The 13650-nt window shown below is 41.2% G+C and overlaps 1 protein-coding gene across 1 annotated transcript; it reads left to right on the top strand.

Annotated features, from left to right (window-relative positions):
- Positions 1-620: 620 nt before the first annotated feature.
- On the top strand, positions 621-13577 carry LOC149734163 (uncharacterized). Its single transcript, XM_089880789.1, has 4 exons — positions 621-1063; positions 5530-7958; positions 9989-10096; positions 12822-13577. The coding sequence occupies exons 1-4, from the start codon at positions 991-993 to the stop codon at positions 13017-13019; spliced, it is 2808 nt and encodes a 935-aa protein (XP_089736915.1). The 5' UTR covers positions 621-990; the 3' UTR covers positions 13020-13577.
- Positions 13578-13650: the final 73 nt, after the last annotated feature.

Genomic DNA, 13650 nt, shown 5'->3' on the forward strand with positions numbered 1-13650 from the left:
ATATCACCCAGATGTTCTAGTGTCAAGTGGGGGTTAGTTGTAATGTTTGTTTCTGCTTGGCAGAGAAATATCAAAAAATTCCCGAGACGGTTTCCTGGAATGAATCATCTCAAACGACTTTCAAGGCTTCGGTCCAGCCATTATTTGCAGGGTTGGGGGCTTGGTCAAGCAAATAAATAAATTATTGTAACTCAAAAGGGAAGCGGTTTTGAGAATCCACGTAATTTGACCATAGAGACCTCAAATTGTGGCTGAGTTTTAGGTTAAAAAGCGGGCAGTACTACCCTACTGACACCCTGGTTATGATTTGATAAATGAGCCAGAAAATTGACAATAATCACTGTAAACAGCAATGGAATATTGTGGGGGGTCGTGGGAATTAAACCGCTTGACGAACACACTCGTATATCCTGTTGCTAGTTGATCTGTCGTACCGGTGCCGGCCCGTTTGAGGTTTTTCGGATGATGATTTCATCGTCTCAAGCGCTTCCATGCGGCAGTGTACGCTTCGCCGCCAATTCAAACGCTGCCGCCACTTTCGAACCCGCCAGCAATGTACCATGTGTCGCGTTAGCGAGCGAAGCAAAACCAAAAACAAGGAATGCGAGAAGTGTACAATAGTAGTAGTGTCTGAGTTTTTTAGTTGCTTTAGTACAGTATAAACATGTTAGAGTCAGTTTTCTTTGAAAATGTACAGCCAGTTTTAGGAATACAGCAGTACAGTATACACGTGTATCGATTTTGTGCGTTTCCGACGTGAGGTCCGCCATTATATGCCCATGGGCGGGCGCGTGTTCTGGAGGCAGGTGGAGCTAAAACTAAGGCCAAACAAGGCGAAAACTCGACTTCCAGATCGTCCAGGTTCACGCCAGGCGGACTAGTGTGGTAAACTTCCGTTACATGTCTACAATTCGTTTCCAGGACGCTTCAGTGCTAGCTTTTCGTCGGTTGTTATCGCTGAATAGGCCGTGCTGATGATTCATCCATGGAATGACGTCACGTGCTGAGAAAATCACTGATAATCAGAAGCAACTGCCGATTCCAACCAAGAAGATACCAGCAGGTGACACAGCAGTACCATATGCTTCGTTCTGAGGTGCCTTTTATATTTCTATCATAAAATTATAAAGGAAAACACAGTAGGACAGCATAGAGCACCGATTTTCTAAAAATATTCTATAATTTATGAAAACTATGCCAGGAAGACTACTAATACTGTCTAAATGCCTTAATTTTCTCTCTGGAGACCTTATATTTATAGGGTATCTGCATGGTCACTATGTTGGTCAATTATCCTATATAATAAGAGAAAAAATAATTGACCACCAAAAAATGGCTTTCAGTGTTTTGAAACACTTTATAGTTTAAAGGTTAAAATAAATTTAAAACTTTATAAATTGGCACCAATGGTAAAATAAATGGATAAAAATTCTCTTAATTTAGATGCCGATATGAGATTTGAAACACATTATTATGGTAAATTACAATATTTATTTGCTAATATAAATGCTCCGATTTTTGGCAACAAACTTAATATAAAATCATATGAATCAGTATTTTTCAATTGCTATAAATATTTATAAAATTATGGACAATTATATTTTAACCGGAAAAGCAATTATTTTTGATGATTCGTCGCTTTAAATGAAATTATTTTTAATTATAAAGCGTTTTAAATGGAAATCCATAAATAAGCGGCTATAATCTTATAGGCTTTAGCAGATTTTCGAATTATTTTTGTAAGTCCGCACATTTCGTTACGTGAACCAACTTAAACTCGGCGAGAATCGAATTTGAATGATTAAGCAACCGCATGGTGAATAATATCCGTTTGTGGGCCAGCGATGATGCATACATGCTGGTACAGTGTACGCTAAATGTCATTAAACGTACACTAACAACAACGGAAGTGCGATTCAAATCTAAGAAATCTTATCTTGAATCTAAACCGGTTATTAGGCATGATGCATTACTGTCGCATTTTTGGTGCGAAAAATCGCCGCTTCAAATGGTTATTTTTATACCAACGAAGTTCCAACAAATTAAATAGTTATGGACTATATACGAAAAGAGTGCTTACCGCAACGAATTACGGAAAATCATAACAGAATGTTTATTTTAAAGTTTTTATTTGGGTTGCTCAATACAAAAAAATATATTAATAATCACCCACAAAGTAACATACATGGTAACTCCTATAAGCTGGCACGGGGTGCATAAAAAGAACACTGGCGTTATACCGGCTGTCATTTTCCGGCAACGCGAGGATAAAGTAAGTTACATTCATTCAAATAGTAAGCTCTATTAATGAATAAATGAAACTTGATTTATCTTTGCGTGGCGGGGCAACAACAGTCGTTAAAACACGAATGTTTCATCAACGGTCTTTTAAAAAAGCAAAATCCTTTACCAGACTTCTCTCATGGCGAACATATTACAGCTCATAGTTGTAATGACGAAATTCGTTGTAACCTGTTATTGGCCTAATGATGATATCATCAAATACGTTCAATACGTCTCGCTGTTTTCGATTTCCGCTTCCAATGCGTTTATATTTATATTATATAGGAGCATTTAAAATGCGCGGTTGAATCACTAACGTGAAATGCTATTTTCACAAAGGGTGACATTTTGCGCATATTAGGTAACATGTGTTCGCCTATTTTTACGGTAAATACCGTATAAAACATTTATTTGTCCACTATATTTGTCGTCGCCCACGCAGTTATATGGTTCGTCACCGCACGGTAATTCGGCCATATAGAAATCATATGTCGCAGAATCTGAACAATTTCTGGGGTTCCGGAAATTTAAGGAATGCGACTTCGTTTGCGGAACGAAATAATATCAACACGCGATTGGCGGAAGAATCAATCAGTGTATACGAATGATTCATAACCCGATGACGCGCTGGTGCAATTGACAAGCGCATATTCGACTGATTTTATTGTTTTGTACAAGAAGTATTACACAAGGAGAGGAAAATCATAAAACGGCGAACGTTGTGCTCGTGCGGGTAGAGATTTTTGTTTGTATTCAATACGCAGCAGGAATTATGTTGAAACTGGTCATGTATAGTAGGGTGAGGGAAGATGGGACAATTTTTCATCCTATTTGCTGCTCCAATTTGGTTATGAGCAAAAAACATTTAAAAATTTATAAAGCCGTATCCTCAGGACTCTAATAGACCGTTGTTAATTGTTTAAAACACGATCAGAATATTTGGATATTATGTGCTAAAGGTGCTTTGTCCCGCCTTCCCCACCCTACTAATAGCAATGATTGTTTAAGGAAACCAGATCAGATACTAAACCTATGCTTAATAGACTATATTAGTTAGAAAGAATCCAGCTAGCAATTTAGTTTTTATAGATTTTAAACAGATATTAGAAAAATACGTCAGCGAATCGAATATATAGAAATATGCTTAACCAATATAGACTAAGCGGTTAATGTGGCAGTTATTATAAAGCTAAAGGTTTTAGAAAGCAGACAAAATCGATTATTTTAAATTCAATTAAACTTCTAACATCTGTTTAGTTCAGAGCATAGAACAGACATATAGAGTATATCAGTATATTATATAGTTATAGTACGATGGGATAAGATGGGACACCTTTTCATTATTTTTTCTCGTCCTATTTGGTAGTAAATAAATAAAGTTCAAAAAATTATGAAACCGTATCCTCAGACGATCGGGATATTTGGATATTATGTGCTAAATCTGTCTCATCTTCTCCCACCCTACTATATATTATATGGCTATATATATGCGTGTAATTTGGCAGCACATTTTATGTTTTATCGCAAAGTAGTTCAGGTTGTAGCAGTTGACCCTTAAACAGCAAAGATAAAGTTTAACCCAAAACCAATCACCCTAATTGGTTTAGGGGTCCGGGTATCAAATTATAGAGTAGTATTTCAAAAAGTGGACTATGCTTTATTTAGAAAATGGTGTCCGAAAATTTGAAGAATTTTGCTAAAAATCTTGAAAAAAAAGTTTGTTTTAGATTTGTATGGCAGAAATAGATACAGGGGTATGGTCTAAAGTTCGTTTAAAGTGTATGTGTCAAGGGTATTGTACAATTCAGACAGATGCAAACATTTTGTTTATCATGTATAGTGTGCTTGTATTTTATTATTCAATCTTTTTTTGCGTAGGTTTATAATTTAAATGGGTATAAAACCAATGTATTCTACAAGTAAAGATGAGCTAAAGTGCAGGATGTACAGAGTGTAAAATGCGGCAATGCAGTTGATATTACCATTCATGCTTAGAATAGTGGCCATTTTACAAAATTAGCATTGCAGACAGACTTAAAACTGCAGCGTTTCGTCTAGGCTTACACCTTTAAGAGTCTTAATGGGTTAAAATGGAGAACTATCGTGTATGCGTAAAACAAAATGGCTGCTGTGTGCACCAAAAATCTCGTCAGTTAGACGGCTTTTGTGAGTCACTTCTAATATGTACTGACCACACACAGGACTTTAAAAGGATGTTTATGCTTTAAACAAATCTATAATCCATCATTTTATTAGAGGATAATTGTCACAAGTTACGTTAGTGTCAGCTATATACTCTATAATATTAGAGGTGACATTTAAATACTTTGCAAAAGCTAAGCATAATCTGTATATACGCTAATACGAATAACTTCCTGCTACTAAATAAACAGACAGCGCCCATATAGACTGACAGCTACTGTCCACTGATATCCGGTGCCGAGGAACGCTCATCCGGTCATTATGGGTGCAGTGTATGGCAGTTGCTTATATAAAGTATCGGGCAGCCGTTTATAGGCATGGCGTAATATGGAGGCGACTGGTACCTATACGTAATGTCGCCTCGGCGCTACATGTTTCTACACAAGCACAGATGTCTTCTTTGTGTTGATAAACGGCGGTTTAGCGTTTCACGTTATCGAGCTTGTATCGAGAGGCAATCAAAACAATAGCAGCCACTTATTTGCACTTCACCGCGGCAGAGGAGGTAGGAAAACCCCTCCGCTATCTCCACAGGCCACCGGGTTCGGTTACAAATAGCCCGCGGATCGCCGGCGTGTCTTTATTGTTTCACGTTCGCGTAATGTCTGGCAGAGAGCTTGGAAAATGGCAAACTGCTTCCGGAATAGGGCGCAAGTAGACGTCGTACCTGTCGCTGCCTGTTCGCCTGCTCGCTACCTGCCGCAATGAGACTCGCTTTCAGTTCAGTGTTCGAATTGTTAAAAAACAAATGAGTCATCAGTCACGCTGTCGTGGGCGAGAAGCCAACGAGATTTCATAACAAAAGGTTTGATCGTCAAATAAATTCGACCCTTCGCCCGACCACGAATTGATATCATTTCATTTGTGTGCTTGGGTGCTCGCTGCTGGACACGCCGCTCTCGGTTCCGTAACTGATGCGGCCATCTACGTTTTGTGCTGGTTTTGCAGAGTTTTAGCACTCTATGCCATAAGAGTTGTTACCTTTATTATTGGTGATTGATGTTGAAAAGTTTTTGAACTTGTTTTTTTTTTCTGTTGTTGCAGATCACCACGTATCTTTGCCTCTGAAGGGCAATGCCGATTGTAAACACGGAGGAAACCGAGCAACCATGGGCGTTCAGACCGAAGGAATACGAGTTCAATCTCCGTGCAACCAGTTTGAGTATGGCGGCCAGTCGGGCGGACTTCACGCCAAGTATGGACAAGGGTTAGCGCAGCCCAATTACGCTAATGAATTCTGCAACGTAGCGCGCATACCCCAGCTTAACACTAACACGACGCTGAATAGACGAAATCACTACGGCGGGACTGAGGACATGGGACCTGGAAGACAGAGTAGCGGCTCAAGGATTAAGGGTTTTTCAAACGTCAGCAATACATACAATCAGCAACAGCATGCTCTACAATACATCAGTAGCTCTCGACCTGCGTCTGCCCACGACAACAGGAAGCATTCGGACTGTGGTATTGACGCGCCTCGTACTACGACAACAGGTGTAGGCGGCCCTGGCAGCGGTGTTAATACGTCGATGGGCCGATCTAATAATAGGAGGGCGTCGAAGTGGCCACAGAAAATAGCTGGCCAGGAGTACAGCAGGCAGTCGGTACAATTGAACAGGAGTAAAGCGAACTTTGCGAGCCCGAGTTCTTTTCTCCCCACCGATCCATACATGACGTCACCGGCGTCCGGATTGAGTTCGTTTTCCAACTCGTCGTCTTTCGAAGCTTGCGGTGGGGGAGAACTGAGCGCTGTCGACAGCGAGGAGAGCGAGGTGCTTAATCTCTGTCTGTACAACAACCAACAGCAGCCTGGACAGTTTTTCGAGAAGCCAGGGAGCTTTGACGACGCCAGGTACACTTTACCGAATAAACCGAAAGTGGTCGGACAGCTTAGAAAAGCTAACTCTCTAGGTGAGGTTACCAGGACTCGAAGCGAGTGGGAAAAAAACTCGTTTGTAAACGAAGGGAAACCGTGGGAGCGCTCGCCGTCATTCAAAGAAGCTGGATACCCGCCACAGTGCCAGTATTCAGCTACAACGCACCGTAAGACTTCAGCAGATTGCGTTTTAACCGGGCAGGGTTACGAAACAGTGAATTTCGACAATTCTCTGGATAGTTTGTTCAGTTCAAACACGGAAGGAAATATCAAGGACGTCGCTGCAGATTTTGGTGGCTCTTATTCCATAATAGCAAGCGATTCTACCGAGTTTTGCCAAGAGACTGCTCCTGCTGTACCTGCAGGGGAATCCTGGAGCTTTGAAAGCGCCGCTGGGCCGTGTGCGCACGCGGTAGACCAAGTAGGGAGAAAAAGCCTCGGTAGCAAATTACCTTCGCCTTTGGGCGCGCAAGAAAAACGTCAGGCGAGCGTCTCTCTTTGTCGCGGCGTAAAGAACTTTCGCGCGGATCAAACGAGTTCTGTCAACAGCGGACAGAATCTGTACCAGGTAGAAACTACACGTGACTACTGCCAGGCAGGCTACAGCGACCAGCGGAGTTTAGAATACAATTTTCGCAACAGGAATTCAGAACTACAAGGGAACGTACCGCAAAGTGAATACCAGTACGCGAAAACTTTCGAGCAGCCTAAAAACAATGACATGGGCGTTTTGAGCGAGTTTCGGGCGCCAGAAGAGCAGTCTTGCATCTCCCAGGAATCGTCAGTGGCAGACGAGCGCATGACGGTTCACAGCTCAAAAACTTATACCGTTTTGACATCCGGTCGCTGCGCATCGGATACGGGTTATTCTGGCAAAAACGTGAGTAGAGGTGACAGATTGCTGATGACTGCCATGAGTCAGTCGCTGCCAATGATTAGAAGGGATGTACGTCAGCAGAGCCCACAACATAGCATCGAAAGTAACGTTTTACGAAGAAATAGCCAGTGCATGAACAGCCAAACGCAGCAACCAAGTTCAACCTGCGAGGGACCGATGGAGCCGCATTCAGTAGCCACCCCTATGACAGCAGGCGATATATCTCAGCACCATAAGATGCTAGAAGGTGTGGGGCACCTCAAGCCTTTTCCCCACCTTATACTTCCGCCTCATGTACCAAGCCAGTTAGATCAGCACCAAAGAATCTTACAGTCAACTTCAACCTACCAGCGACAGAGCCCGAAAAACGACGGCTACAGCCACGAAATGGCAACAGGCTACGATTCTGCGGCTATACTAGAACACAGACGTCAACAGCATATTGTTTCCCAAGCCCAACCCCTTCAGCACCAACCTACCCACGAGGCACAGTATTTTCCTCAGCCGTACAGACCAGCAGGGCTCCCACCTGTATCCACATACGGCGTGTACCCTTTACTGCCCCCGCAGCATCATTTTATGGTGAAGCAAGAAGGCTCAGAAAACCAGGGCAACGCTTCAACGTCACATAAAAGACCCTCCCCTTCTGCTGCGGCCTACAAAGCAACACAACTGAGAGACCAATACTATTTGAAGCCTCCCCCAGTCGATTTAGACGATGTAAGTAGCCATATGCTATAAGTAATAGGAATTTTAAGTTCTAAAGTTTTCTAACCACTTTAAGAGCAGTAAACAAGTTAAAATGTTGTTTCATTCCTTTAAAATCGCTGATTCGACATATAATACCACATGAGTTGCGAATTATGCTGAACTGCGTAACAGTGTCGTATTGTGACGTCATACACCCATCTATGTTTATAAGCCCAACTATTAGAATGACTCATAGCTTCCATATCACGACAAATAATCAGTTTATACGCCCAGATTAAAAACCAAAAACGCCAGCTCTGTGCCCCGCGCGTAAGGTATGTCACCAATGTATAATTAGAGCAGCCGGGACTTAACTATCTAAAGAGATTCCTGGTAAAACCGGGCCCTATGTTTCATCATAAACTTTTCCCTGCTTCCATAAAATACTCGCCTACGTTAATTTGCATTGTAGCCGGCTGGGCCGTTTCCTGCTTCGGCGCACTGGCGCATTCTCTCGAGTGACAATTACTCCAGCCGCGACCCCGGACAGTCTGCTTGCCAAATCGCGATTTCGATCTTAATTATTTGATTGTGACGCAATAAAGCGGCCAATGACAGTGTATTGGTGCCGAAAGGCCCAATGTACGCAATCGTTCGGCGGGCCACGCGACCACAGCACCTTCTGCGGGCATGAACAATTACTATTCAAGATACAATCAGCTAATGGCGCAATACAGCGCAGCGTAAGCACTTTTACATTGAATTCAAATTGGGCGATACTTCTGACAGCTACAAAACAAAGCATATACCTAATTAAAAGGGTCACACGCGGATTTTAACATATAGTACTGTAGGGTAAGATGGGACACCTTTAGCTCATAAATCCCATATTTTCCAATCGTGTTTTAAACAATTAACGCATTTTAGACTCCTACAGCTAGATAATTATTTGAATGTTCTTTGTATACTACCAAATGTGACGAGAAACAGACTTAATAAATGTACCTACTATACCTACTATATGCGTCATTGTACATGTATCCGTATATAAATACAAACAGGAAAGGCTGTGACGTTATTGTGAAACAGTTAAGTCAACTATGTACCGTTTTCCGCACGGATAGAATCGAAAACAAAACAGCAAATATGTTGTTTAGACGGAGCGTGGTCCATGGTTGGTCACTTCGAATTTCCGGCCGTTTTGTTTGTTCGCCTTAAAGCCATCATGCCTAGAAAAATCGAGCTGTGACTCAACATACGTATTTTGGGGGATTTAAAACTGTGACACGCGCTTTCGATTCAATATACTTCGTTTTGAGAAAAATTTCGAAAAAAAAAAATTCGTTTTGAAATGTGAAAAAAATTTAAATTCGATTTTTTTGCGATCGTACCCCCAAGCTGTATGATGTCATATCATAGATTAGTGTCTCGGGTTTTACGAACCACTGTGCGCGGGCCGCAAAACTGTAATTTATTTCAACCGCCGCCAAACCCAATATAGCGATATTGCGTCAGCAAATGAACGTAGACGCCCACAAATAACAGACCAATAGTCATTTTTTTTGTTGGAGCCAGTTTTTTAAAACTAATAACTAAGACAATTTTGATATTAGCTGGTGTTTCATTTTTAAACAAAACGCAATAGTACCGTATCTATATATAGGGATGGGGAAAGACGGGACACCTTTAGCACATACTATCCAAATATCCTGATCGTGTTTTAAACAATTAACAACGGTGTATGAAAATCGTGAAGATACGGTTTAGAAATTCTTTGAATTTTCTTTGTTTACTACCGAATTCCCACTTTCCCCCACCCTATTATAGTTAAACATACCGAAACAGGAGATCAGGAAGTATCAGTTTAAAGCCATTTTAGCCTATAAACTATATAAGTTGTACGGAATGTAGCTTAAAAGTATCGGTTAAAACTTTTATGGTGGTTATTCGCAAGCTAGTATGATATCATCGGTTGGGATTTCTTTGCGGTGTTAATCTTGCGGCGGCATCAGCGGTGATTTTATCGCTTCCGTGATTTTCACTACGTGTTTATCTGACAGTTGTCCGACGATGAACGAGAGAGGATGCGAGTCAAGCGGGAAAGGAATCGAGTCGCCGCCGCAAAGTGTCGAAACCGTCGACGAGAGCTTCTCGAACGACTTGAAAAAGTAAGTCAACTGATAGATTCTGCTGGCGCTAACTATCGCTTCTGAGGGTTAATGAACGAGTGTAACGAGTCTTATCAATTCGGAGAACGGCCCTCTTTGAGCTAGACGTCACCGAGTCTTATCCCTACATCAAACAGAAACGATAACCGCGTTTCGTTGGGATTTTTCAATCATTTCCGCGTATTTTTAGCGCGCGTCCGTCGATTGAGATAAAGCCGGATTCGAGTTACACTGAAGACCGGTTAGACTCCCGGCTAAAAGTTCCCGAGCCAAAGGTTTATTGAAAGACGATAGAGGAGTCGGCCACTTCAAAACGTGGACTTGGCACTCTCGTTAACTAGCACAAGCAGTGTATAGGACGAGCGTATATTGCCGTCTGATCTCAGGGACCACAATTCCTAAGACTTTGGTATACAGCGTGGCCCAAGCCAGACTATAGGGAAACCATAGGGTCGCGGCGTGAACACTTAAAGCCTTGTTTTCGTTTGAAACCGTTGAGATTGTGACGTCAAAATCGCCGCTGGAGTGCCCGAGAAGAGCGCGAATGGAAAGCCCCGTTTTACTGCTTGTCAATTTAGAACGCACCACAAACAGAGTTACGACACCGATACAGACATTCCGTTATGTTACGAAACAGTAGTGCAAACATTACAGCGAAATCGGTTTATAGTAATATCTATTTCGGCTTAACAACGTTTAAAATAAAAGAACAATGATTTTCCTTCACGGAAATTGAGCTGAAACGTGCTCAAAATCCGCGTGCCTAAAATAAGAACAAAACCGCTATAACGTATAATATTGTAGTCCCACCCACTGCTACAAATCATGTGGTAAACTGTAGACGTGAACTGAATTACACCCTGAAAAACAACGATCATTACGACTTAGGAGAAACGCACGTGCTCGAGTTACGAACTATTGCGAAACCTAACCGCAAAAAAAACGATAAATCGCTCTCTTTGAAGAGTGATTACCACGAGTCGATTCGTCCTTTTGTCTTGTTTGCAGTCGCGAAATGGTATCCGGTATTATATAATTATTAATCTTTAAAATCCGCAATTAAAGTTTAGGTCAACTTGTGATTTGATTTCATCACTTTTACACTTTCGCCAGTTGAAGCGTGTGTGGTATAGGAAATTCGTAGAGGCGCAGTGACGCGTAATTTCCTTAATCGCGTTAAATTTTCCGGTTTAAACATATTGAGTTGCATGCGCTCCAAGAGTCGTTTTACAGAACCGTGGCGCATTTCAGGACAATCATACCGGATACGAGCATTGTTTTTAAACGTATTCTTCCCTCGATGCCGCACTGTTAGTTCCAGTACCCCCCACTTTAGTATTGTTCGAGGCATTCCGCGCGTGCCTGGGAGCGCGCACTGTCCTGAGTGTATCTGCGTACAGCTTTATCGGAATGTGTATAATGCGGTCTCACAGACTTCCGCATTCGAGAAAACAGTTCACTCATTCAAAAACTGTATGGGAGCTTTCAGGAGAAAGGCACGGCGCGGGAAACGGCCGCCAGGGTATCAGGACTAAAATAGAACCCCCTGAAATCACGCCCAAAACGTAAACCAATATTTTGTACCCTGGCACGTACCCCCACGTACTGCGACCCGAAAAAGGCGAATTCCTGGCCCGCCCGCAAGTTTAAACTGGTTATTACGACTTGGATTCGTAGTTAGGCATTTCCGCGGTTTCAATTGCGCCACTTTACCCACAGACAGTTAATGAGTTATGGCGACTAATAACTTAACGCTCGACTAATATAGTTTCGTGTTAGCGCCTATTGGGTATGAATAGAATCAAAGCAAAACGCGCAGTGTGTTTTGACTGAAACAACAATCACTACGAGTTCAGACTAATTTGAAAACACAAATGATTTGTAACAGTTAGGTGAATATAGTTTGTTAACCGTGCTAATCAGTGTTTTGTTTAATTAACAAGGCAAAAACTACAATAATCAAGGCCATAAGCCTAATTTACAAAAAAACAGTTAGTTACCACAAATATAGTAGGTTGGGGGAAGATGGGCCACCTTTTCATTCTATTTTCTCATCTAATTTAATAGTAAACACGAAACATTCAAAGAATTATTAAAGTATCTTTACAACTTCTATATAACGTTGTTAATTGTATAAATCAATATCAGGATATTATGTAATATGAAAATGTCCCCCCCAATATATGTGTAATTTAATCTAGAATAAAACTGTACAAGCGTAGACAAGTATGTTCTTATACCTAAACAAGCTTGGGCTAGTTTATGTGGGTGTATATAGGCTACTGTGTATAGGATACATATGTGTTACAAAACATGCATGGTAGGCATATACCTGTTTACTTATGTTTAAATGCATTAGTCTTTTTAAACATACCATACATTTATATATATTAGGTTTGGCGTTGGGGTAAGATGGGACTCCTTTTTGTTCATTTGGTAGTAAACAGAGAACATTTAAAAATTATAAAACCGAGTTATTTCGACTCCCATAGACCGTTGTTACTTGTTTGAAACACGATCGGGGTATTATGCGATAAAGGTGTTTCATCTTACCCCACAGTACTATATACCTTTTCGAATACGGTAACAATAAATGTCATATTATGACATCAGCAGAAAAATGTTTTTTTTTAAAAAACAGGCTACAGGTAAAAACTACTCCAATAAAAAGTTTCAACTAAAATCGTGGCTAAACCCTATCTCATTTGAATATATCTTTTTTCAGGAGGCAGAGCAACTGGAGAGGGAGCAGGAGCTCCTCCGAGAGAGCGTAAAGAGGTTGCAATCTCAGAAGAGGAAACTGGGAGTGATGTTGGATGAACACGAGACGTCTTGTACTAGTAAACTCGAGGAGGAGACGAGAAAAAGTCCGGAGGACAAAACAGAGACTGTGGAGGCAAAAACGGATGACACAGATTCGTGATCGGTTTCGGTTTATATTTTCACAGATTTCCACTGTTTTTATCTATTGATGCGTTACCTTTTATGCAAGGCAGAGCTGAACGCCGCTTTCAAAAAATCACGATCAAATACATGTACTGAACTAATTGTTCGTGGACTGGACTTTACATACAATGTTCCTATACTGTTTATACATAATGTTCCAACTGTATTTTTGCCGAGCAGGTTAAACTGCTTCGTACCAAAACTGTCGCCGCTTTTTAATGTTATCTTATCTTTCACCAAATGTTCCCGAAAAGCAGGTCGAAAAAGAACGAGTGCAATTTATCTGTTTTGTATTTATGTGCGTAAAACACGGGTGCGTAGGTACTGGACCAAACCAGCCGCAAAATCTCGCATTTTACGTGGGAGTTACAGCTGAACAGGACAGTCACAGCTACGCACTGACGTAATAGCCTGACATGTTCGCCTACGAACTACTGTACGTTTATTGTCTCTTTGTTGCAAGTGTTGTTTTTTACCTTTTTTGCACAGTTTACTTGACTCGAGCGAAAACAATAAACTGATTACTTTACCGCAAGAGATGTCTTCGTTCCGAAAACACAAGTTTTTTTATAAGAAACTGTTCTTTTAGAATATGTCTAAATCCTTTT

Source organism: Ciona robusta, chromosome 7 (assembly GCF_009617815.1).
Source record: "Ciona robusta chromosome 7, ASM961781v2".
In the NCBI taxonomy this organism is placed as follows: domain Eukaryota; kingdom Metazoa; phylum Chordata; class Ascidiacea; order Phlebobranchia; family Cionidae; genus Ciona; species Ciona robusta.

What these genes read in the sequence shown, in the direction of transcription:
- LOC149734163 (XM_089880789.1), top strand. Translation starts at nt 991, where the DNA reads ATGACGTCACGTGCTGAGAAAATCACTGATAATCAGAAGCAACTGCCG. An exon ending in AACCAAGAAGATACCAGCAG is followed by an intron (nt 1,064 to 5,529) that starts GTGACACAGCAG and finishes CTGTTGTTGCAG; the next exon opens with ATCACCACGTATCTTTGCCT. An exon ending in CCCCAGTCGATTTAGACGAT is followed by an intron (nt 7,959 to 9,988) that starts GTAAGTAGCCAT and finishes TTTATCTGACAG; the next exon opens with TTGTCCGACGATGAACGAGA.